The following is a 27,376-nucleotide window of genomic DNA, read 5'->3' as shown; positions in this document are numbered from 1 at the left end:
TAGATTAGATGTGAGATTTGAAGGAAAAAGGAAACAAGGATGACTCCTGGGTTTTTGACCTTAGAAGTTGGGTTGGTGTTAAAAATAGGTCCCAAATTTCTTTTGTAGTTTTGGTAGGTGTTTACCTAGTGGATTCTGAAGGAGACATGGCATTTGGGCATACGATGAATTTAGCTAGCTGAACTCTTCCCATGTTTTTCTCAAGAATATGTTATGCTCTAAAAGAAGTAAGTGTAGACTTTATGTATTGTTGGAAAAGTGAAGCATTTTAAAGCTAATTTAGGTACTTCCTATTATATGATTTTTTTTTTTCATTTCTTAGAATGGTCTTTAACAGAGTTATCAACTATGGTTTGTGAATTTTAATTTGGATTTATCCAGAATCTCCAAATACTTCAAGGACCTAAAATCTTGCTCCGATCATCTGTTTGCCTTTTACCTATTCAGACCAGACAGGAGGCTGAGCTGCCTGCCAGCCTAGGGATATACCCTTAAGGCAGTGCTCGCTTTGTTAGGAATACAGCACTGCTTGTGGTGTGTAGGGTAGGGAAGACCGTAACCATGTCACACCTCCCCTGAAGGGCAAAGTGTTGGAATCTATTACTGAGCAGATAATCTTTGATCTTTATTCTGTTGATATTTCATTGATTGTAAAGAGAAATGTTGGGATGGTACTTTGTTTTACAAAAAATATATATCAGTTTGAATATTTATTTACTTCATAAATGAAAGAGTTTCCACAATTTAGAGATTATGTTAGTGTTTTAAAATTGAGCTGTCTATGTCAAATTTTACTGTTGAATGTTTCAAGTCTTTACGTAGTTCTTACTTTTCTTCTGACAGAAACTGAGCATTTGGATATATTTGGAAAAGCTATTAATTGGTATACATTAAGTACTTTTGCTGTACACCTAGAAGTATAGTTTATCTAGTTCTGTGTTTAATCATTTTTGAAAATGTACTAAATATTTTCACTTCTGAATTTGATGAGAGTTAATGAAAACGTGAACTAGTCTAATTTTAACTGCTAAAGATGACTGTGTTCTAAATGTTGCCTAGAAATTGATATATAATACGGTTAAAAACCAAAATTCAACTGAGTAAATTCGAAGATCTAATTGGTTTTATTAAACACTTCCTGAATCAGGCCACATCCCATCTAGTAAGTAGAAGGGATCTCTGAGGAGCTATACAAAATGGAAGGTTTTTAAAGGCAGAAGGGGGCAGGGACAAGAAAGTTATACTAGCAGAAAGCAGATTGGCAAGGTCACTTTCCTTTAAGGGATGGGAGGGGTCTGTGTGGCAGGTGACCTCGCTAGTGCTGACCAGGAAATTCCAGACCAATTGGTTAAGATGCCTTTCCTGGGAGGGGCTGAATCTGCAGTTAGGTTAGGTAGTAAGTCTTGGTTTGCTGGTGTGGGAGTTAACACAAGTAACTCCATTTTGGATCTGTTGTTTCTTTTTAACGCACATATAAAATAATCTTTTATTTAAATATAAAATTTACTAACCTTAATTTGTGTAATTTCTCCACATAATACAGCAGACTTTTATTTTTTAAAAATATATTTAAAAAATTTCTAAACATAAAAAGATAAAAAAATTAACTATTTACTGACAGATTTACATTAATTTAAACATTTTTCTTGAGACTGTAGATACCTAGTTGTACCTTAGTAGCAAGACCATACGTTTCACATGCTCATAGACCTTTGAAATGTTTTAGAAAACTACTTATCATAATTTTCTCCGACTTTGTTCCCCCACCCAGCTAATTCATGTATGTCACCTAAAGTTGCAGGGCCATATACAGTAAAAGGTCTGCCCTATGCCCAACATTGTTCTGGGCTTAGTGTGTGGGTATAAGAACACTTATACAGCTTACTAGATAATATCTTCTATGACAAAGTGGTAGCAGTATATGTATATATATGTCCTCATTGTTAGAAGGTGACAAAGGAATCATCTGATAAAGTATCTTACCTATCACTAGTGGTTCCTGGCAGAGTAGACCCAAACTACTACAGTCTACATTTCTATACTTTCTATTCACATACCAAAGTGGGTTAAAATCAATGAAATATTGCCAAGGAAAGATATGCCCAGTTGAAAACTTTTGTTAGGTGGTGGTTACAGTTTGAACTGTATCTTGCCATACATTAGTGATTTGCCAGATTTGGTCAAAATCATCAATGCCAACAGTTGATATAAAGATCTTTCTTTGACCGTATTACAGTTAAAACAAGCCAACAACTTTTAATTTTTATATATTAAGGGAATTTTTCAGGTAATCACATTGCTTTCAGATGTATTTTATGATCATGTATTAGATGTCATAGCATGTCTGCAGGCAGATGAAAGTAGTTTTAGTTAGGATTGTAGGATTGCTTTGATTAGCCAAAATAATATTTCTTAAAAGAATTTCTCTTATTCTAACACATGCTAACTCTAAAGAGTGCTTTCTGTGTTTTTTAGTCGTCCATATACTAACAAGGTCATCACTTTATGGTACCGTCCACCTGAACTGCTGTTGGGAGAAGAAAGATACACACCAGCTATTGATGTATGGAGCTGTGGGTAAGATAGGCTTATTGACTGGTTAATTTACTTGAAACTTGGTAGTGAAGTAAAATCATACCATTTGGTAATGGTGGATATTTTTCCCATTAGATGTATCCTTGGTGAACTCTTCACTAAAAAACCTATATTTCAAGCAAATCAGGAGCTTGCACAACTAGAATTAATAAGGTAAGCTTGTGATTTTAATATTTGTAATATCTGTAGGAAATTAAAATTTTTTCACGCTTGTGTTTCTAGGAGAACATCATGTTTCTGTTGAAGGCTGATGATTGCTGAATGGAGGAGAAACTAGAATGCAGGCACTTTGATAATTGTTCTAGTAAAACTAAGGATCTTAAAGTCCCTAGATATTTTGTGATTAGATTAATGTGTTTGAGTTCCTAAAGATAAGACTGGGAAGGAGGAGTAAATATGAGGGGGGAGAGGATGAATGGTAGATTCTGTTTTTTCCGGAGTGTGGCAGTATGGAAGAATTAATGTTTGGGGATATTTTAAAGAAATACTCTTTTACATATGTATATGCACATGTGTTTATATGTATATGTGTATGCAGACACACCAAAATACATCCATGTACTCACTAGCATAGGTCTTCATTATTTGGAGCCTATTATAGGGCCTAGGTCATAGGACTTACGTGTTAATCATCTTTCTCTTTATCTAATATTTTAAATAAGTTTCTTTTTTATAAAAGAGCTTTGGTTTTCATATATAATAATATTAAATTGCAACTTGTAAGATTTGCATGAGTGTTTCAAAATATGGATGAGAATTTTTAGGGAAGATATTGGTATAAGGCACATACATACCCATGTACTGTGAACCTTCCCTTCAGCAGACTTATTGGACTAATTGTTGCTCTACATTCCATCTGTAAATAATACTAGCTTGATAACATAGCAAGCTGAATATTTGCAGCTAGTAGATTACCACTCTATAGTAAGACTACGTATTTATTCCACCAGTTGAAGAGTATGACGACCAAGAGGTAGTTGTTTCCCATTTTGTATACAAACATTTTATTATTGTACATATGTTGTTTAATTAACTATAGACAGATGCAGTGCTTTGCAAAGACTTAACAGAGTTGGCTAATGTAGAATTCCATTCAGTGAGTCCTCTGATGAAAGAGAAGGCCATGGCCCTATGTCAGAAAGTTGGGAAATAAATGCACATTTATACATTTTTAGTTAAAATAAAATGTTTAAATCATGTATCTGTGTATCTTTCTTTTTCTTTTTTTTTTTTTTTGGTAATGATTTTCTCTAACCCATTTTTTCAGTTAGCCAACTATTGTTCCTAATTGTATTTAATACTAGGGTTTCTATTAATGATGTTAGTATTTATTTAGTTTATACATGATACAAGCATTGTTCTAGGAATTTCACCTGAATTACTTCAGTTAAGTTGTGTGTTGTTTTTATAGTTAAGAAAACTGAACCTTACAGAGGTGAAGAATTTGTTCAGAGTCATACAACTAGCAAGTGGCACAATTGAGATTTGAATCTAGATAGTTTTACCTTACTATCTAAACTTATAACCAATTCTCTATACTATGTAGTAAACAAAACTTCCTGGAACTTTTAGTTGGTATGACACAAACACCAAGAATTAACAAAGACAGCATGAAAAATTTCTGCAGAATATTAATACAAAATTTCTAAAAGGAGTGATTAGCCAGTAGTATGTAATGTTTTATTAAAAATTAACTTGTAGAGTCAAGTAGGGTCATCCTAAGAATACAAGAATGTTTTAGTTTTAGGAATTCCATTATTATAATTCATCATTTTAATAGATGTAAAATAATATGTCTATCTTGATGGTGTTAAATAGACATTTGCTGAAATTATAAACTGCTAATTAAGTGTAGAGGCATATTTCTTTAACACAATAAAATATGTATCACAAACGGACTAGATAATATTTAGTGGTGAAATACTGGAAGTAAAGGCAAGAATGAGAAAAAATTGACTAGCAGTATCATTATTTTAAAAGTGTTTTAGAAGCACTAACTAGTTAACTAGTAGTGTTAGAAAAGTGAACCCAATAAGAGGTATACTATCATAATTTGTATCTGATAGCATTGCATACATGCAGCGTGCAAGGAAATGACCTGAAATTCCTTGAATAAAAAATTTGGTAAAATGGCAAGTGTTAAGAATCTGTGTGTATATACACACGTGTGTGTGTGTGTGTGTGTGTGTGTGAGAGAGAGAGAGAGAGAGAGAGAGAGTATGTATGTATATACACACAGCATACTAATATATATTATATACTAATACATATATTCTAAAGCAAGAGCTTTTAAAGACTATGTACCAATAATAACCAGTTAGAAACATAGGGAATGGAGAGCATGTTTAACAAAACCACCACCATATATACTCTAGGAATACTGAAAACTATAATGTTTCACCTAAAATTGTAAAGAGGATTTGAATAAGTGTTGGAGAGGCATATCTTGTTTTTGGCTAGGAAGCCTTTTTTTTAAACATCTTTATTGGAGTATAATTGCTTTACAATTGTGTGTTAGTTTCTGCTTTATAACAAAGTGAATCAGCTGTGCATATACATATATCCCCATATCTCCTCCCTCTTGCGTCTCACTCCCACCCTCCCTATCCTACCCCTCTAGGTGGTCACAAAGCACCGAGCTGATCTCCCTGTGCTATGTGGCTGCTTCCCACTAGCTATCTATTTTGGTAGTATATATAAGTCCATGCCACTCTCTCACTTCGTCCCAGCATACCTTTCCCCTCCCTGTGCCCTCAAGTCCATTCTCTACATCTGCGTCTTTGTTCCTGTCCTGACCCTTCGTTCTTCATAACTGTTTTTTTCCTGTAGATTCCATATATATGTGTTACCATATGGTATTTGTTTTTCTCTTTCTGACTTATTTCACTCTGTATGACAGACTCTAGGTCCATCCACCTCATTACAAATAGCTCCATTTCGTTTCTTTTTATGGCTGAGTAATATTCCATTGTATATATGTGCCACATCTTCTTTATCCATTCATCTGTCGATGGACACTTAGGTTGCTTCCATGTCCTGGCTATTGTAAATAGAGCTGCAATGAACATTTTGGTACATGACTCTTTTTGAATTATGGTTTTCTCAGGGTATATGCCCAGTAGTGGGATTGCTGGGTCATATGGTATTTCTCTTTGTAGTTTTTTAAGGAACCTCCATACTGTTCTCCATAGTGGCTGTATCAATTTACATTCCCACCAACAGTGCAAGAGGGTTCCTTTTTCTCTACACCCCCTCCAGCATTCATTGTTTGTAGATTTTTTGATGATGGCCATTCTGACTGTGTGAGGTGATACCTCATTGTAGTTTTGATTTGCATTTCTCTAATGATTAGTGATGTTGAGCATTCTTTCATGTGTTTGTTGGCAATCTGTATATCTTCCTTGGAGAAATGTCTGTTTAGGTCTTCTGCCCATTTTTGGATTGGGTTGTTTGTTTTTTTTATATTGAGCTGCATGAGCTGCTTGTAAATTTTGGAGATTAGTCCTTCGTCAGATGCTTCATTTGCAAATATTTTCTCCCATTCTGAGGGTTGTCTTTTCGTCTTGTTTACGGTTTCCTTTGCTGTGTAAAAGCTTTTTAAGTTTCATTAGGTCTCGTTTGTTTATTTTTGTTTTTATTTCTCTTTCTCTAGGAGGTGGGTCAAAAAGGATCTTGCTGTGATGTATGTCATAGAGTGTTCTGCCTATGTTTTCCTCTAAGAGTTTGATAGTGTCTGGCCTTACATTTTAGGTCTTTAATCCATTTAGAGTTTATTTTTGTGTGTGGTGTTAGGGAATGTTCTAATTTCATTCTTTTACATGTAGCTGTCCAGTGTTCCCAGCACCACTTATTGAAGAGACTGTCTTTTCTCCATTGTATATTCTTGCCTCCTTTGTCAAAAATAAGGTGACCTTATGTGTGTGGGTTTATCTCTGGGCTTTCTATCCTGTTCCGTTGATCTATATTTCTGTTTTTGTGCCAGTACCATACTGTCTTGATTACTGTAGCTTTGTGGTGTAGTCTGAAGTCAGGGAGCCTGATTCCTCCAGCTCCGTTTTTCTTTCTCAAGATTGCTTTGGGTAGTCGGGGTCTTTTGTGTTTCCATATAAATTGTGAAATTTTTTGTTCTAGTTCTGTGAAAAATGCCGTTGGTAGTTTGATAGGGATTGCATTGAATCTGTAGATTGCTTTGGGTAGTATAGTCATTTTCACAATGTTGATTCTTCCAATCCAAGAACACGGTATATCTCTCCATCTGTTTATGTCATCTTTAATTTATTTCATCAGTGTCTTATAGTTTTCTGCATACAGGTCTTTTGTCTCCTTAGGTCGGTTTATTCCTAGGTATTTTATTCTTTTTGTTGCAGTGGTAAATGAGAGTGTTTCCTTAATTTCTCTTTCAGGTCTTTCATCATCAGTGTATAGGAATGCAAGAGATTTCTGTGCATTAGTTTTGTATCCTGCAACTTTACCAACTTCATTGATTGGCTCTAGTAGTTTTCTGGTAGCATCTTTAGGATTCTCTATGTATAGTATCATGTCATCTGCAAACAGTGACAGTTTTACTTCTTTTCTGATTTGGATACCTTTTATTTCTTTTTCTTCTCTGATTGCTGTGGCTAAAACTTCCAAAACTATGTTGAATAATAGTGGTGAGAGTGGGCAACCTTGTCTTATTCCTGATCTTAGTGGAAATGGTTTCAGTTTTTCACCATTGAGAACGATGTTGGCTGTGGGTTTGTCGTATATGGCCTTTATTATGTTGAGGAAAGTTCCCTCTATGCCTACTTTCTGGAGAGTTTTTATCATAAATGGGTGTTGAATTTTATCGAAAGCTTTTACTCCATCTATTGAGATGATCATATGGTTTTTAATCCTTCAGTTTGTTAATGCGGTGTATTACACTGATTGATTTGCGTATATTGAAGAATCCTTGCATTCCTGGGATAAACCCCACTTGATCATGGTGTATGATCCTTTTAATATGCTGTTGGATTCTGCTTGCTAGTATTTTGTTGAGGATTTTTGCATCTATGTTCATCAGTGATATTGACCTATAGTTTTCTTTCTTTGTGACATCTTTGTCTGGTTGTGGTATCAGGGTGATGGTGGCCTCGTAGAATGAGCTGGGGAGTGTTCCTCCCTCTTCTGTATTTTGGAAGCGTTTGAGAAGGATAGGTGTTAGCTCTTCTTTAAATGTTTGATAGAATTCACCTGTGAAGCCATCTGGTCCTGGGCTTTTGTTTGTTGGAAGGTTTGAAATCACAGTTTCAATTTCAGTGCTTGTGATTGATCTGTTCTTATTTTCTATTTCTCCTGGTTCATTTCAAAAGGTTGTGCTTTTCTAAAAATGTATCCATTCCTACCAGGTTGTCCATTTTATTGGCATATAGTTGCTCTTAGTAATCTCTCATGATCCTTTTTATTTCTGCAGTGTCAGTTGTTACTTCTCCTTTTTCATTTCTAATTCTATTGATTTGAGTCTTCTCCCTTTTTTTCTTGATGAGTCTGGCTAATGGTTTATCAATTTTGTTTGTGTTCTCAAAGAACCAGCTTTTAATTTTATTGACTTTGCTATTGTTTCCTTCATTTCTTTTTCATTTATTTCTGATCTGATCTTTATGATTTCTTTCCTTTTGCTAACTTTGGGGTTTTTTGTTCTTCTTTCTCTAATTGCTTTAGGTGTAAGGTTAGGTTGTTTTTTTGAGATGTTTCTTGTTCCTTGAGGTAGGATTGTATTGCTATAAATTTCCCTCTTAGAACTGCTTTTGCTGAATCCCATAGGTTTTGGGTCATCATGTTTTCATTGTCATTTGTTTCTAGGTATTTTTTGATTTCCTCTTTGATTCCTTCAGTGACCTCTTGGTTATTAAGTAGTATATTGTTTAGCCTCCATGTGTTTGTATTTTTTACAGATTTTTTTTCCTGTAATTGATATCTAGTCTCATATAGCATTGTGGTTGGGAAAGATACTTGATACGATTTCAGTTTTCTTAAATTTACCAAGGCTTGATTTGTGACCCAAGATATGATCTATCCTGGAGAATGTTCCATGAGCACTTGAGAAGAAAGTGTATTCTGTTGTTTTTGGATGGAATGTCCTATAAATATCCATTAAGTCCATCTTGTTTAATGTATCATTTAAAGCTTGTGTTTCCTTATTTATTTTCATTTCGGATGATCTGTCCATTGGTGAAAGTGGGGTGTTACGCTCCCCTACTGTGATTGCGTTACTGTCAATTTCCCCTTTTATGGCTGTTAGCATTTGCCTTATGTATTGAGGTGCTCCTATGTTGGGTGCATAAATATTTACAATTGTTATATCTTCTTCTTGGATTGATCCCTTGATCATTATGTAGTGTTCTTTTTTGTCTCTTGTAATAGTCTTTATTTTAAAGTCTGTTTTGTCTGATATGAGAATTGCTACTCCAGCTTTCTTTTGATTTCCATTTGCATGCAATATCTTTTTCCATCCCCTCACTTTCAGTCTCTTTGTGTCCCTAGGTCTGAAGTGGGTCTCTTGTAGATAGTATATATATATGGGTCTTGTTTTTGCATCCATTCAGCCAGTCTGTGTCTTTTGGTGGGAGCATTTAATCCATTTACATTTAAGGTAATTATCGATATGTATCATCCTGTTACCATTTTTTTAATTGTTTTGGGTTTTTTATTGTAGGTCTTTTCCTTCTCTTGTGTTTCCTCCCTAGAGAAGTTCCTTTAGCATTTGTTGTACAGCTGGTTTGGTGGTGCTGAATTCTCTTAGCTTTTGCTTGTCTGTAAAGGTATTAATTTCTCTGTCGAATCTGAATGAGATCCTTGCTGGGTAGAATAATCTTGGTTGTAGGTTTTTCCCTTCCATTACTTTAAATATGTCCTGCCACTCCCTTGTGGCTTGCAGTTTCTGCTGAAAGATCAGCTGTTAACCTTCTGGGGATTCCCTTGTATGTTATTTGTTGTTTTTCCCATGCTGCTTTTAATATCCTTTCTTTGTATTTAATTATTGACAGTTTGATTAATATGTGTCTTGGTGTGTTTCTCCTTAGATTTATCCTGTATGGGACTCTCTGTGCTTCCTAGACTTGATTAACTATTTCCTTTCCCATATTAGGGAAGTTTTCAACTATAATCTCTTTAAATATTTTCTCAGTCCCTTTTTCTCTTCTTCTTCTGGGACCCCTCTAATTTGAATGTTGGTGTGTTTAATGTCTCAGAGGTCTCTGAGACTGTCTTCAATTCTTATCATTCTTTTTTCTATATTCTGCTTTGCGGTGGTTATTGCCACTATTTTATCTTCCAGGTCACTTATCCGTTCTTCTTCCTCAGTTATTCTGCTACTGATGCCTTCTAGAGAATTTTTAATTTCATTTATTTGTTGTTCATCATTGTTTGTTTGCTCTTTAGTTCTTCTAGGTCCTTGTTAAACGTTTCTTGTATTTTCTCCATTCTACTTCCAAGATTTTGGATCATCTTTACTATCATTATTCTGAATTCTTTTTCAGGTAGACTGCCTATGTCCTCTTCATTTGTTAGGTCTGGTGGATTTTTACCTTGCTCCTTCATCTGCTTTGTGTTTCTCTGTCCTCTCATTTTGCTTATCTTACTGTGTTTGGAGTCTCCTTTTCGCCGGCTGCACGTTCGCAGTTCCTGTTGTTTCTGGTGTCTGTCCCCAGTGGTTAAGGTTGGTTCAGTGGGTTGTGTAGTCTTCCTGGTGGAGGGGACTAGTATCTGTGTTCTGGTGGATGAGGCTGGATCTTGTCTTTCTGATGGGCAGGACCACATCCGGTGGTGTGTTTTGGGGTGTCTGTGACCTTATTATGATTTTAGGCAGCCTCTCTGCTAATGGGTGGGGATGTGTTCCTATCCTGCTAGTTGTTTGGCATAGGATGTCCAGCACCTGTAGCTTGCTGGTTGTTGAGTGGAGCTGGGTCTTAACGTTGAGATGGAGATCTCTGGGAGAGCTTTTGCCATTTGATATTACGTGGAGCCAGGAGGTCTCTGGTGGACCAGTGTCCTGAACTCGGCTCTCCCACCTCAGAGGCGCAGGCCTGACACCCAGCTGGAGCACCAAGACCCTATCAGCCACACGGCTCTCTCTGGGCTTCTATTTCGGCAGCAGCAATGTGACTCTGGACTGTGTGAGCCACTTTTTTCGCCAGTTGGCCAAGGAGAAGTGTGATGGCGTCCAGTGTCTCTTGAAAATGCAAAACCAGTGCTGTGGCCATGCCCTCCTCCAGGATGCGCGGAAGCCTTCTCAAGATGAGTGGGGTAAAACCCAGGACGCTGTGGAAGCCGCCATTCTTAGGGAGAAGAACCTGAACCAGACACTATTGGATCTGCGTGCCCTGGGTTCTGCCTGCGCCCCCTTTTTTTTTAAGATTGTAGTTCATCGTATGTTAGTCATTATAGTCCTATTGAGAATTTCAAAAGACTTTTTTAAAACAACAGTTGATTTTAATGTTTATCTGGAGGCCTGAACCTGAAAATAGCTAGGAAAATTCTTTAAAAAGAAGGACAATTTGGCATATCATATGTTAAATCAAAATTTTAGTAACTAAAACCAATTTGTACTGGCACAAGATACACAGATGAATTAGCGCAATTATATGGGAAATTCAGAAGTAAAGAAAGTTTGTATGGACCTTAGAATATAATACAGTAGACATTTCAAATTAGGGAGTTAATTGAATAGTATTTATTGATTGCTGGTTGTGTACCTGTTACCAGTCCTGAGGATACAGTGGAGGTTGGGAATTGTATCCCCAGTGCCTAGTAACTGGCACACAACTTTTTCTGCTTTCTTGTTGGGGGAGACAGAGAAAACAAATTAATAAAATACATCAGGTGGTGATGAGCACAGGGGATAGAAGATGATAGCAGGAAGTGCTGTGTATGGAGCCAGGGAAAGTCTCTCCCATAAGTACCATCTGAGCAGAGAGCTGAGTGAACAGCAGAGTCATGATCCTGAGGCATGAGTGTGTTTGGATTATTTTATGGACATGCTAAGTCAGTTAGGGAACCGTATGGGAAACAAAAAGAAAGCTCAAGCCATCCAGTTAGTGGCATTCTGTACAGTTACTAAAAAGGAAATGGTAGATCTGGACATGTTGATATGCAAAAGCAACACTGTCACGTGAAAAGAGCAGTTTTACAGAAGGCTGTGTTTGGTTTGATCCCACATGGGTGAGACAAATTAAACACATCAGAAGAGTCTGGAATTGTTAATCTGAACATGGACTTGTGAGAGGGTTAGGGAAGGGACTGTTTTACTTTCTGCTTTATATGTTTCAAAACGTCTTTGGGTTTTGGTAAGATATCAAATATTTATAATAATACAAAAAAGATGCTTCAATTTTGATTTTATAGCATTAATTATTTTTAAAACATGAAGAAAAAAAGGACGTTTCTGGTAAAAGAGACACGTCTCCTTGGTTTGAAGGAGGTGGCAGAGTATATTGAAAGGGGCAGGCTTTGGGATCTTACAGGCCTGGGTTCTAATGCCAGCTCAGCTACTTCCTGCTCTTGTGACTTAGGGTAAGTTCCATAATACTATAAGTTTCTTTCTTCACAAGTAAAACAGGACAAATAATGTGCTTAGGATTGTAAAAATTAATGTGTTTCCTAGTACATATTTACTTCTTCCCCTCATCTTATTTGCGGTAATGCTGGAATGTTTCCCCAGTCTAAAGCCTCAGGAATGATGAGTTCTAGGGTCTACATTGTACAAGTACATATAAATGGATCAAGGATGGTAATCCTAATGAGAATCTGTCTTAAAGAGCTTTACACTGCAGTGGTCAAGTTATTTGTACTTTACCTGGTTCCAGAAAATATGTTAGGCAGATTACAAAAATTTTGTGATAAGAAGTAGCATGAATTAAAAGTAATGGCAAAGAGAGAGAAAAACATAGGTGGGGACAAAAAAAGGGATGAATGGGAGCAAAAATGTTTTTATATGAGAGTAACACTTTTAACTCTTAAGTGTTCTGGCAGCCAGTGAAAGAACCTTTATATCACACAATGTGTATTGCTTATGGAATAAAAAACAATCATGGAAGAAATTAAAAGTAGATTTGGAATGAGAAGAATTCCCTGCACACATACACAAAGCCTCAGGTTACACAGGTAAAATTTTTACAACTTTAAAGGCATAGGCTTTGGTTGTTCCAGAATATAGGAAAAGAAGGAAAGTTCCCATATTTTATTTTATTTATTTTTAATTTTTTAAAATTTATTTATTTTGTTTTGCAATACATGGGCCTCTCACTGTTGTGGGCTCTCCCGTTGCGGAGCACAGGCTCTGAACGCGCAGGCTCAGCGGCCATGGCTCACGGGCCCAGCCGCTCCGCGGCATGTGGGATCTTCCCGGACTGGGGCACAAACCTGTGTCCTCTGCATCGGCAGACGGACTCTCAACCACAGCACCACCAGGGAAGCCCAGTTCCCATATTTTCAAAAGTGAAGCATGTATACCTTCATAAATCATTAGCATAAAAATTTCTTTAGACTTATACTTCTTAATCTTTTCAGTCTCTTCTTTATACTCTTAAACATTGTGAAAGATCCCAGGAGCTTGTTTATGTTGATTGTATGTATTGAAATTTAAAACTGAGAAGTAAAAATATTTATTAATTCATTTTAAAACAATATATTAACATAACATTTTAATTGTAAAAAGTTTATATTTCCCAAACTAAAATAAGTGTTGGTGAAATGAATAGCATTGTTTCACATTTTTATAAATCATTTAATGTCTGGCTTAAACATCTGGATAAACATCTGTGATATGCTGTTTTCAATAGTCTTTTCAGATAATTGTGCATATTCTTCCTTGAAACTTCAGTAAGTGGCAGTTCTTTTTACAGGTTAGTTGTAATGTGCAGTCTGTAACCACAGATTTTGTACTCTAATATATTGAAATCCATTGGTTTATCTTACATTCTGAATAGATCTTTTACCTGTGATGATTTTATAACATTATGTATTGGTCATTTGATAATATTGGATCACTGAATTGAGCAAATCTTCTAAAGTGTAGCATTTCATTATATAGTATTTGTTATGACCACTAATCTCATCAGAAAAGCCTTTAGGTATTTATTTTGAAGCTGTCAAGTTCATGGTGTAGATATAAGTCTTCTAGTATTCTGATTTTCTCCTGAAAGCTTGAATTTTATAATTGACAGTAAATGCTGCAGTTGTCTTCCTTGAAGTAATAAGCTGACTTTGTTCCTGGTTAAGAAAATGCCTGGCAAATACCCAAGTATGAATGACCATAGTTTTTTAGTTGTTTTTGCACGTAAAAATGGTGGTTCATGAAAAAAGCACCTACTTCAGCTTGCAACTCAAATAATTGCACAAGTGCTTCTCAAGATAACTATCACTTTGTTGTGCAACTGAAGTGCTTTATGAGTATTTTCTATTTCATTACTAAGAATATTGAAAAGATACGTACTCAAGTATAAGGGTTTAATAATAATAATTTTTACTGCTTCAACAAGTGCCTTCTTAAGTGAAACTCTCCCCCTCTCTCCCCACCGAGGTTATGTGGTAGTGAAGAGTATCTACTGCTAATAGTCTGGTGCCACTGCCTCAAGTCATGCTAAGGTGCCAGTAGTTTTACCCACTACTGGCTTAATACCATCAGTGCAAAGTCAACACATTGAAAAGTATAAATAATGTCTTAATAATACCTTTGACCTTCCAGACCCCTGAAGGGTCTAGGGGACACCGAGTGGTCTTTGGACCCCATTTTTGCAAACTGCTGATGTATACCAACTAAAAAGTAGAATACAGCATTACACTAAAATAACAGTACTTTGATTAGGCTCAAGTGGTATTCCTCTTTTGAACGTATGGATGACTAAATATTCTAAAATCTCTTAATTCGAAAATCTCTTACTAACGTCATAAATATAATTCATGACATTAGTAACTCAGGGAAGAAAATGCAGGTGATGATTGTAATAGAGTTTCTAAAAATCAAACTGATAGAACTAAAGAAGTATCCTTTTAAAATTTAAAAGCCACAAAAATAAAACCCATAGTCAAAAGGAATAAATCAATGCTTTCTAAGCAGGAGGTATATGTGAATTTGTATGTGTCTGTGAATATCTTTACTATGTGTTGTGTTTCTCAAGCTAAAAGTTATCATCTTTCCCAGTGGTAAACAGTGAAAGTACTCCCATTAAAATCAGAAACCAAACAAAATTACCTAATATTGTGTGGCATGATTAGCATTTTAACATTGTTTGGAAATTGCCACATAATGTAGCATACCATGATGATAAAAAGGAATACATGTTTGAAAAAATATAGATGAATTGTGATTATAGGTGATGATAATAAACCTGGAAAGCCTCAAAGAAACAACTGTTAAAAGAAAACTATGTTAGGAACCATAGGCTCTCAGATGGCGATCTAAATTTTTTATGTCAAATTTCAACCATTTCCTATAACAAAACTCTTCTAGTTATTGCTTAGGAAATATAATAGGGATAGGAACACATTCAAAAAGCAAAAACTAAAACCCATAAAAGGAAATATACAAGATCTAATTGAAGAAATTTATAAGTATACCTTGGAAATATTGCAGGTTTCGTTGTAGACTACCACAATAAAGCAAATATCAAAATAAAGTGAGTGACACACATTTTTTGGTTTCCCAGTGCATATAAAGTTATGTTTACACTATACTGTAGCCTATTAGGTGTGCAGTAGCATTATGTGTGTATACCCTAATTTTAAAATACTGTATTGCTAAAAATACTAACCATCATTTGAGTCTTTGGCAAGTTGTAGTCTTTTGACTGATGGAGGGTTTGAAATACTGTGAGAATTACCAGAAAGTGACACAGAGACACAAAGTGAGTAAATGCTGTTGGCAGAATGGCGCCAATAGACTTTCTGACACACGGTTACCACAAACCTGAAGTTTGAAAAAAAAAAAATCTACAAAGCACAATAAAATGAGGTATGCCTGTATAAAACCAAAGGAAGTATAAAAATAGAAATATTAAGCTTTGTAAAGACAGCAATCCGTTCTAAATTGATAAATTCAGAGCAGCAGTGGAATCCCAACAGGATTCTCTTACTTTTGGAGTGTGACAGTATTGATTCTACAATTCATCTGTAAGGAAATACTGAAAAGAATAATTAGAGGAATGAGTAGATAGAGGGGTTTGTCCTGTAAGTCTTATGAAAAATGTAAAGGTATCATATGATATTGACACCAGAGTAGATAAATCAGTAAGTCAAAATAGATTCTCAAAACAGACCTCAGATATTTAGGGATTTAGCATATGATGCATTTCAAAATGTCTTCAGTAAATGATTTGGGGATAGCTAATTGACCATCAGGCACTGATTTTGCCAATATGCAGTTATCAACTGCTGTCATGTCTGCTTCCCTAATTTCTAAAACTTTTCCCTGTCTTAGAATGTCTATTTCGTCCTGTATGCTGCTACCAGTTAGATAACTTTCCCACTCAACTATCTTCCCAGAACACATAAAATAATTAAAACTGTTTAGCTAAGAGGTAATGAAACTGATTTTTATTATAAGGCTATTAATGAGCCAGATGCTAGCTCATTTAATTTCACAGGTCCAAAGTAAAATTAATCCCCATTTTACAAAAGAGCAACAGATTCTAAGCAATGCAATTTTACCAATATCACAGACAGAATTCAGTTCTAAAGTTCGTTTTCAAACTCTGTCTTTATTATAGTTAGGCAGACTGCCTCTTGAAACTGTATTGTATGGCCCCTGTCTAATGCTTCCAACTAAACCTCCCTTAGCCCTAAATTCCACCTATACTGATTTCCTTAGTCTTCCTCCCACAAATGTTTAGACTTTGCTACTTCCGTGACTTTGCCTATGCACTAATCGTTGCCAGTAACATAGTTCTCTTATTCCCTTTTCCACCTGTCTATTGTTTACTTATCCTTTGAGTTGTAGGCAAAATTCTGCACCTCTTCTCTAACTTGAGTACGTTTTCTTGTATTTCTGTAGTTGAAAGTATCTTTCATTTTCTTTATTCCATTATATTTTATACTTCTGTCATGGTGCACATAAATCTGCCAGGGATTGATTATATTCATCTAGTTACTTGGGTATATTATGTAGTATACAAAAATGAGAGAGTGGTTTTGACATAGTTTTCTTAAGCTCCGCTAAAGGATGTCTGGCAACTTTAGTTGTCACTTGCTTACGTACATTGGTGCATGTATTTATATTTATGTATATATGGAATATTTTTACTTTTAGTCAGTGATGCATGGACATTTTCTTTTCCTATATGAAGACTAGCTGATAATTTTATATAAAATGGGGCTTCCCTGGTGGCGCAGTGGTTGAGAATCTGCCTGCTAATGCAGGGGACACGGGTTCGAGCCCCAGTCTGGGAGGATCCCACATGCCAAGGAGCAACTAGGCCCGTGAGCCACAACTACTGAGCCTGCGCGTCTGGAGCCTGTGCTCTGCAACAAGAGAGGCCGCGATAGTGAGAGGCCCGCACACCGCAATGAAGAGTGGCTCCCGCTTGCCACAACTAGAGAAAGCCCTCGCACAGAAACGAAAACCCAACACAGCAAAAATAAATTAATTAATTAATAAACTCCTACCCCCAACATCTTCTTAAAAAAAATGTACATTTATTCTTGAGATTCAGTATACTCAAGCATATTTAAACAATTTTTCATCTACATATTATCAAAACATTAGTTTTAAATGTTTACCAGCTAGAGCTATTTGTTATAGCATTTCTTCAGTTTACCATAACAAAGACTTACTAATTAATATAAAAATAATGAGGGATTTCAAGATATAGATAGAGAGTAAAGCAGTTAAAATTTCTAAATACCTTGAAATCAGAGGCACTACTGAAATCGAAGAACTTCTATGTTTCAGGAATGTGACTTTTAGGGTCCTCCTGTTGATCGAATTCAGCAGCAGTCTACAGTTCAGTTAGCTTCTTCAGTGTAGGAAATCTTTTCTGCTATCATTGCAAACTTCATTATATTCATAAGAGGTGATGATTAGGTACCTATAAAACCAGAGAAAGACATATACTAAACTCTAGTTCCTCAGTTTATTAGCATAAAAATTTTAAATTTTGGTTCAAAATATGCTCAACATATTTTGAATGTTGCCTGTGTTTTTAAGATTTGATTTTGCAGATATGAAGGTTTTCTTTCTAGGAATTGGACTGTTTGGAGTGTTAGAAGCATTCACTGAAAATAAATTGAATTCTTAAAACAAGTAATTGATTTGGGATGACTAAAATATTTAATGAAACTAGTATACATTGTATCAGGACTTCAACATTTGTATATTTAAAAATGAGTTGATGTTTTGTATAGCAGTTGTATGTATGATTTTTTTCTGTGTAGTTTATATTGATGTACTTCTTTTTGTGTGTTGTTCAGCCGTATATGTGGAAGTCCATGTCCTGCAGTGTGGCCTGATGTAATCAAACTACCATATTTCAACACCATGAAACCAAAGAAGCAATATCGTCGAAAGTTAAGAGAAGAATTTGTTTTGTAAGAAGGGGATGCTTAAACATCCATATTGCATTGATTTTTTTTTTAAGTTATTTCTTGAGAATTCTAAATGTCACTGTAGCCTCTGTTGACCTAAGGTCGACCTATCACAATTCTTCTATGTCATTTAATTTTGAGTTCCCTTTGCTACATGCAAATTACCATTTTACCATCATTATGAAGTCAGTGCTTTGGAGTTATGTGTTTGATTTAGTCTTTACCTGAAAGAAGTTTAATAATACCATTTAAAATTTTAAAGAAACCGCTTACAAGATACTTGAACTGAGTTTTTTACTCTGTTGTAGGAAACTATTCTGTTAAGTTTTTAATTTATGTTAAAACAGCAAATTGCCCATAGAGCAGTAAAATATACTATTGTTTGCCAAATTTCAAATTATTTAGAATAATAATTATAAAATTATGTAAAAATAAATATTTCTTTTAAGGAATATTTGGAACTTACTGGAATAAAGTATCACAAACATGTTATAAAATGCTAATATTTAAAATAAGCTCCTAAAGCAACATTAAGCTTGAGTCTAAGAACATGCATGACTTTTATAATCCTCTCATGCCAGTATTCCTGCAGCTGCACTAGACTTATTTGATTACATGCTCGCCTTGGATCCTAGTAAGCGCTGCACTGCAGAGCAGGCTCTTCAGTGTGAGTTCCTACGGGATGTGGAACCCTCAAAAATGCCTCCTCCAGAGTAAGTGACTTTTTACTATATGCAGAATCTGGACAATATTAATAACATCATTATGTAGCTATCAAAAGCTATTCCATGATTAGTTAAGTTAAAAGAAAGAATAAATCAAAAGGAATAGAATAGCAATAGTGTACATAATTTGCACATCTAGAATGCAGAGCCTTGCTTTATGGTCAGCTAACCATAGGACTAGCAGAAGCAGCCTTCCTCTAGTTAATTTTATTAATATATTTCTACCCTAAAAAAAAATGTTTATTGCTGCTGCTATTGTAGTACTGTTTCTGCCAGCACTAGTTGCTTAGCTGAAATTTTGAGTGCTATGCTAAGCATTTCTCATGTATTACATTAATCTTTATAATCTTAACAGGTGAGTATTATTATCACCATTTTACAGAGAAGGAAGCAGGCTCAGAGAGGTTAAGAAACTTGCCCAAGAATACAAATCTAGTAAAGGGTGAAGCCAGCTCTGAAATTCAAGTTAGTTCTATAACAAAAAGAGGTTCTGAAATATTCCTCAGCAGACTCTACAGTAGAAAATTCTTATCATTGAATAAAAATATTAGTGTCAAAAGCCTGTATGGAATGCGTCTACTGTCTGATGGTGGGAGGTGGGTGTCGGGAGGCAGGGAATGCACAGAGTCTGGGCGTCAGAATGGCTGGGTTCTTGAACCTTCACTCCCTGTGGCTCCTGTAATTTCTCTAGGATTGATTTCGGGAAGGGGACAGAGCAGTGCATTTGGTTCTCCTTGATAGGATCTAGAAAGTTTGTAGAGATTTACTTAGTAATTTTAAAAATGATGATGAGTGTCACAAAAACAAACCTGTCCCTATAACAATAAAATGTGTCCATGTAATAACAGTTAGCATATTGTGAAGGAACAGACATGGGATTTGGAGTTCAAATCCTGGCTCTTCCACTTAATTAATTAGATTGGTCTTATTATAGTTCTGTGAGACCATCATATTTGGCTTTAGTTTTTACTGAATTGTATGTGAATAGCCTTTGTGGGATGATTTGGAAGGCAAAAAGGATCTATCATCTGACACGTTGAGGGACCTGAATCATTCACTGTTGAATTGTTTCATGGATTTTTTTGCTTATCAGTATATATCAGCAGTCTTGAAACTTTGGCTTTAGTACCTCTTTAAAGAATTTTTTTAAACTTTCGGTTTGGAAAAATTTCAACTCTATACAGAAAAATAGGAAGAATATTACAATGAACAGTCATATGCTCTTCATCTAGGTTCAAACACTTAACTAAAATTTGGACACATTTGATTTATCACTCCATATCTTTTTTTCCTGAACTATTTGCATATTATATTGTGGGAATGACATTTCACTTATAAATAATTCACCATGTTCTCTATAAGAACTGGGACTTTATTCTGTATAACTACAATATCATTATAAAGCATAAGAAATTTAACATTGTATTAGCTAATAGTTTATATTCAGATTTCTCTAGTTGGCACAATAGTTTCCTTTGTAGTCTGTTTTTCTGTTTGTTTTGGTTTTGGTTTTTTTGGATAAACAATTGACTCCAAGCTCACACATTTCATTTAGTTGTTATGTCTCTTCAGTCTCTGAGGAAGACTTCTTACAACATTGACATTTTTGAAGAGCTAGCTGTTTTGTAAAGCATTCTACAGTCTGACTTTAACTACTACCTCATGATTAGTAATTAGTGTTTCTTTTTTTTTTTGGCAAGAATGCTACCTAGGGTAGTGATAGGTGCTTCCTGCTGTATCACATCAAGAGGAATATAATGTCATTTTTCTCCCATTATTGGTAGTACTAAATTGATATCTTGGTTTAAGTGGTCCACATGAAAGAATTCTGGTAAAACTGTATTGAACACATTTTAAATAGACATCTAAATTTTTAAAATCAAGGGTTCAAATAGTTGCAAAAGGTATAATTTTCAGTGTCTAAGTGTAGACACTTTAAAATAGAGCAGTTAAATCATCTTGTAAATGTATTTAGTGGAATCAAAATACCTTAGCATTTGATATTCATCAACATTCACTCAGAAAATGTATGAACAAACTCTTCATCAATTGGACACTGTTGGGGGTGTGTGTGTGTGTGTGTGTGTGTGTGTGTGTGTGTGTGAACTTACATTGCTTCTGCACGTTTTTAATGTAGCATATATTTATGCTTGAAAGTATTTTATTGATTACCCTATAGTACTTCTTTAAAACAAATATATGTATAAAAATGGAAATTTAATTTAAAAATTTCCTCTGACTACGAAGCTCTTTTTTTCTTGATTAAATTATTGCATGTATTAGTAGTACATATTTCAGTTTAAAAAAAAGAAAAAAATTAGTAAATTTTGTTGGAGATGCAACCTTAATGAAATAGTGCTGAGATTTTTTTCCCCAAGCAATTTGCGTATCCATTAATTAATATTACTTATTCTAGAGTGAGGATATAGTTCCACATTAATTGTGATTTAAAACTTTCTGTAAGTACTCTTTTAAATAAGCATTTGAGACTGGATGGAGTTTTGTCATAGTTAAATCACTGAGTTCTTTGAACTTCTTCCACATTATGTCCCCAAAATCACAGTGCTCTGTCATCAAAAATTATTTTAATGACCTTTCAGATGTCAACTTAAGATTCTTTCTCTAATTTTCATGACAGTAAAGAATTGGAAACCACATGACTTGCCAAAGATTTCTTATCCAGTCATTAATCATTTTTTTTTCAAATTTTAAGAAAATAAACCAAAGAAGCTTTACCAATATTTATTACATGACTTCTTCTTATACTTGTTGCTTTTCCTTGTATTCGCACTTTCTTAATCCAGTATACTTAGAAAAGGTTAGGAAGTCAACATGTAATTTCAGTACTACTTAACCAATCCATTTGCTAAATTGTGTTTCTTATTACATTTTTAAAATATATGCTTTTGTCGAAATCTTGGAACTGTAGATGTATCCCATTCAATTTGTGGAAAATGTTTGCCACATAATAGGAAATTCTGTTCATATTGTCAAGCACATCACCTAAATTCACTTAACTTTTATGAGAACACACCCGACTGCACTTTTGCATTAAAAATAAATATGTTAGTACACATTTTGGTAAACATTCTGTAAACCAGCAATAAATTATGGTACATCTTTGTTAAGTACATCACTAAAGCAATCAGGTTGAAATTATAGTGATATTGATGTGATATTTAAATAAAAAATTATATAAACAATATAACATCTAGTTACTTTGTCATATGTAATGGGTAGTTAAAATTATAAAATTTAACTAAGGACTCTGAAGAAAGGCATTGGAATTCCTTTGGGAAATAGCCATGTGTATTAAATTTATCAGTTTTTTTAGGAATAAGCAAATGAGTGGGGTAATAAAAAAAAAACTCCATTAATTTTATTAGCTGTCCTGTCACACTTTTTTAATGTACTTAATGAAAAGAGTATGTATTGCTAAGAAGTGAATTAGGCCAGCAGCTTGTCTATAATTTTATTTTTTCTTAAAAGCATTAAACAATTCATAAGATAAATACGATCAACTATAATTGGAATAAATATTTCATGATATGATATGATAAAAAAATACTTTTAAACTACCTTGCTGAATGACGAAACATGAATATAATTCTTACTATGTGAGAGGCACTGTCCAAGCGCTTACATATGTTAACATATATTACCTGAACTCCACAAGGTAGATTGTCTTGTTAACCCCATTTTTAAAGATAAGCAAACTGAGGCACCGAGGTCAAGTTACTTGCCTATGAGACACAATAAGTAAGTGGCTGAGCCGGTATTTGAACCTTTAGAAAAGCACACATTAAAAATTTGGTTGTCCTGGAAACATTCCTGGTACGTCTAATAGTCAGCATCACTAACCTCTCTATCTTGTTTAGCTATTTGTTGGGTAATGTTTATCTTTCCTACTGTTGAGATCATCCATAAAGAATCTCTTAACGTTTTAATTGTGGGAGGGAACAGAAGCCCTTTTTAGTGGATTTCTTTGCTTTATTCTCATGGGACTCTCCAACAAGAGCAATGCATTCCTTGAACATCAAGATGGGAAAAAAATGAAATCACTTCAGTCCCCCCACTCTGCAGTACTGCAGTATGTCTGAATTCAGAATAACCCCAACAGAAGCTAAGGTTACACATCTTGTAACACACACACACACACACACACACACACACACACACACACACACACACACACACACACACACACACACACGAAAGGTTTTTGATGGCTTAAAGCTTCCCAGTATCAATATTTCAAATTGTCCCTTTGTTTGTTACTCCAGGAGGTTTTTACACGCTGAGGCAATGCACCATAGTAAGATGGCTGAGAGGTATGCCTTTGTTTTGTTTTTGGACCTCAGGTGCATAGACTTGGTTTAATCATAATCCTTGTGTCACTCATCATTAGTCCATGCATGGCTCCCTTTTTTTCTTTTAGTTACTTAATTTAATTAGTTATTTTAAATGATGTTAATAAGCAGCCATGACCTTACCAAATAAAAGCTAGAATCTTGACAATAACCTACTTTACTCATATCATACCCTCTCCGCCCACAACCTGTCCCCCTTGCCTTCCTCCACCTGAGGTAACCATCATCCCTGTTTTCTTTTGTATATACTTTTTGTTGCCATCTATATGTACTCATAAAAAGTTATATCTTACAATTTTAGTTGCTTTTAATTTTATGAAAGAGTGTCATGCTGTTTGTAATCTGTTGGGAATGACTTTTTTTTCACTTAATATTATATTATATTGCTAAGATTTGACCATATTGTTGCATATGCCTTTATTTTATAACATGAGGTAAAACTAATTGTGAAAGAAGACGTGTGAAAGAACTTTCTGAACATGCAGGCCCTTCTCAAATACCAATTTTAGGAAAGAGGACATATGGATATGGAATTTCTTTTAGAATAATTCCAGGTATACTCCCTCAGAAAGTTTTCATGTATCCCTAGAGGTAAACATATCCAGGTTGAAGACCAGGTTGGGGCTGCTTAAGGGAATTTATAGATATTCTGGGCAAGTTTATTAACCTTTCCAAGCCTCAATTTTCTTATCTTTAAAATAGATATCATAGTAACTTCCCACTGGATTTTTTTTATTAGGGTAAGAAGAAAATATTTATAAATCAAATATTTGTCTTTCTTTAAACAAAAGTTATTCTGCAGTGTTTCAATTTTGTGAAATTATACGAGGTAGAATTGTTTCAGAATTATGGATAACTTTGATAGTTGCTAGTTATTCAGAACTCTCAATGATGATTGATGAACCTGGATTACAATCTATTTTTGAAACTCCTCTGTAGCAATCAGTTTAATTTTAGAGCATTTGACTATAGAAGCAAATAAGAGGGTCTCAAAAAGTAAAAAGCTTGTACTAGAAGGTTTTTCGCAAATTTATGTCCTAGCCTTTGCTACTTTTTAATTCCGTGTCTAGTTTCTGCAAGTGGCATATTTTTCACTTTTTTTTTCCATGTCCTATTCAATGTATGTTGTACTATGATAAAAATTGGCTTTAAAAGATTGCACCAAGGCTAATAGTAACCTATTTTTGTGAACGTATATTCTTCATTCATAGTTTTAATAAGTTATTATTCATTGATTATCCAGAAGCCACAGAAAAATAGTTTGTCTGTATAGGTGAAGCCCTGAAGGAGGGGGGCATTAAGGGTGATTTGTGTTGGAGGAGTTTACAAAGCCTGTGTGTGAAATCTTCAAGATTAACTTGTGGGGGAGCGGGGGTGGCAGCTTTGGGGCTATGTAGTAAATATATTATCATTTTGTTGTTGTTGTTGTTAAGAAATGCCATGGATAAACAGTTTAATACTTTTTTTTCCAGCCTTCCTTTATGGCAAGATTGTCATGAGTTATGGAGTAAAAAGCGAAGAAGACAGAAGCAGATGGGCATGACTGATGATGTTTCCACAATTAAAGCCCCCAGAAAAGACTTGTCTCTGGGCATGGATGACAGCAGAACTAACACGCCTCAGGGTGTGCTGCCGTCTTCACAACTGAAATCTCAGGGCAACTCGAATGTAGCACCTGGTCAGTAATGCTTCCATGGGTTGATCTTCTTCACATTGTTTTGTGGCTGGCGTTAATTATATTGCTGTAGTGTTAAAGCACTTGTGGCTAAAAGTTGAACACTGAATTCAACATTTCCTTGTTATTCGATTGTGCCAGTACAGATGTTTCACTGCTACCGGCACCACAATATTAAGCAATCTCAAGGTGAGATTAATTTATAAAGAAGGCATCAAATTACATATGATTAGTGATGGGTCAGCTTTCTCTGCCTTCTTTTTTCCCCTAGTGCAAGAGTCAGTAGGTCTTTTACTGACACTATTCTGTGAGGCACAGCATTCAATGTCTGTGGATGCTTTTCAGGAGTAAGAAGAAAGATAAAGGAAAACAGCCCAGAATCAGAGTAGAAGCTCTTTCATACTGTTTGTAATGTTCTCAGGTTACTTTTAATGTATTTCCCAATATATTATAGAATCTCAGACTGGAATCTGAAATTGTGCCAGAAGTGACTTGAAGTATGATAAAGAAGGGTATTTTGGGGAAAGTTAAATTTCTTCGTCTGACTCAATCTGTTGTAAGAGTAAGCTTCTTCACGAGGAACCAACCTCTTCAATGTTGTCAGAAGTACAGTTAAATTCATTCTCTCATTTAGTTAACGACTTTAAAAAAAATGGAATCCACTCCTTCATTTTGCCTCATGAATCCAGAAAGCATTCAGCTTTAATATTTTTATGAAGACAGAGATGATAAGAAAGAAATACATGTATGTGTGGAGGTGGTGTTTTATTAAACATGAAAAATAGCCCAGCACTTACTAAGAGATGAGTAAGTATTGACTGCTCAGTTAGTTGGTTAAAACAGATCTGTGGATCAGATTGAACTTTTGGTGGTTAAATATAAATATAGAGTAGATTAGCTGAGAAAGCTTGAGAAAGATTACCTTAATGCTTTCCCATGTAGTCTACAAGCTTAGAGTTGACCTTGGTCAGACTACATTAAAATGCTAATACATGTTACTTTAAAAACCAAAATTAATTGTTATTTGTTGTTCAGAAGTATTCTTCAGAGTTTCTTGAAATAGTGAATTCCCTTTGTACATGAAAATATTTTATGTATATGTAGCTTAGGAGAAAAAAATGTTTATTTGTTGTACAAAGTGAGGGCTATCTATATCAAGTTCAGTATTATTTCTCTTCATGGTAAAACTATGTAAAATTTGGAGAAAGACAGAAGCAACAAGAAGTTTTCTTGGTTTGTGTTTATATCACCTGTTTTATATACCATCCACTACTGAAAAAGGATTTGAGATGGTTGTAACAGGAAATTTGGATGGTGGTCACTTGTCCCAGGCAACAGTTGTCATATTCCTTAATAAGACTACCAGGTGTTTATTTCTGCTTCTCTTCACGGAACTGATGTCCTTATTCCACTAGGAAGCCTAGTGGAATAGAGGGTAGTTATTTCACTCTATTTTAGCTGATAAAAAAATTCTGGGCTCATTTTGTTATTGTTTCTTAGCTTTGCATATTTACAACTCTGTTAATTTTAGAATTTCATTTTATCCCTCCCTCCCTCCTTCCCTTCTCTTTTCAAACTGTCAATATTAAGAAGTGAGGCTTCTAGTTTTTTGAAATAGGAATGAATCCTCTTTGCTCCATTTTCTACATCAATAAGTGCCATGAAATAAAAATGCCCCTTCTGTGTAGATGAGACACCAAAGTTAAAGTGTACTTCTCTGAGCTCACATGGAGACTACCTCTGTTAATAGAGACATGAAAGGGAAAATGAGGAAAACTGGCACTTGGGGTGTAGCAAACAAGCATGGTTCCTTATTAATACCTGCGGATCACAAGGAGAACTTGCAAGAGTTTGTTTTGAATTATTCTAAAAATACTAAGAAGTAATAAAAAGTATATCAAAATATATAAAGAGAGAATATATTTAAAAAAGCATTAATCATCACTTTTTCATCTTGGAGTACTATTAGTCTGTCATCTGTGGTTATGGAAATTGCTTATCAGTATCTGTATTATCACTTAGCATATATAGTACTATGTACATTTGAGCCTTGTTGTTACGTATGACTCAGATAAACTTGCACAAGAACCTACGTAAACCATCACAAGTCTAAACTGAAAATTAGAAAAAGAAAAACAACTGTTTTCGTGGTCATGAGTTAATGCCACCTTATATGTACATGATAAGCATGCTTCTGTAGGAGTTCCTAATTTACCAAGAGTGCTTAACTTTAAAAAAAAGAAGTTTGAATAAAAGACATTATATCAGACAGTCTACAAAATCCCAGTTTGAATTTACTGGAAAGATAAGGTTAGGTTTTTAGAAAATACGTGTTATTTTATATAAGCAGTACAGGGAGTGGTTAAGAGTTCAGACTCTGGGGACTTCCCTGGTGGCACATTGGTTAAGAATCCGCCTGCCAATGCAGGGGACACGGGTTCGAGCCCTGGTCCGGGAAGATCCCACGTGCCACA

General features: G+C 35.0%; 1 protein-coding gene across 2 annotated transcripts in view; it reads left to right on the top strand.

The window, feature by feature from the left end:
- The window catches only part of CDK13 (cyclin dependent kinase 13), a 109,706-nt gene that overhangs the window by 79,040 nt on the left and 3,290 nt on the right, over positions 1 to 27,376 (top strand). For both annotated transcript variants that reach the window (XM_079931980.1, XM_079931979.1), the window contains exons 8-12: positions 2,476 to 2,577; positions 2,671 to 2,748; positions 18,019 to 18,135; positions 18,714 to 18,845; positions 24,700 to 24,905. In XM_079931980.1, the coding sequence (XP_079788106.1) occupies positions 2,476 to 2,577; positions 2,671 to 2,748; positions 18,019 to 18,135; positions 18,714 to 18,845; positions 24,700 to 24,905 (635 nt within the window). The remainder of the gene's footprint in view (positions 1 to 2,475; positions 2,578 to 2,670; positions 2,749 to 18,018; positions 18,136 to 18,713; positions 18,846 to 24,699; positions 24,906 to 27,376) is intronic.

This window comes from Stenella coeruleoalba (genome assembly GCF_951394435.1).
Source record: "Stenella coeruleoalba genome assembly, chromosome: 9".
Taxonomy (NCBI): domain Eukaryota; kingdom Metazoa; phylum Chordata; class Mammalia; order Artiodactyla; family Delphinidae; genus Stenella; species Stenella coeruleoalba.
This window is presented reverse-complemented; position numbering and strand designations above follow the sequence as displayed.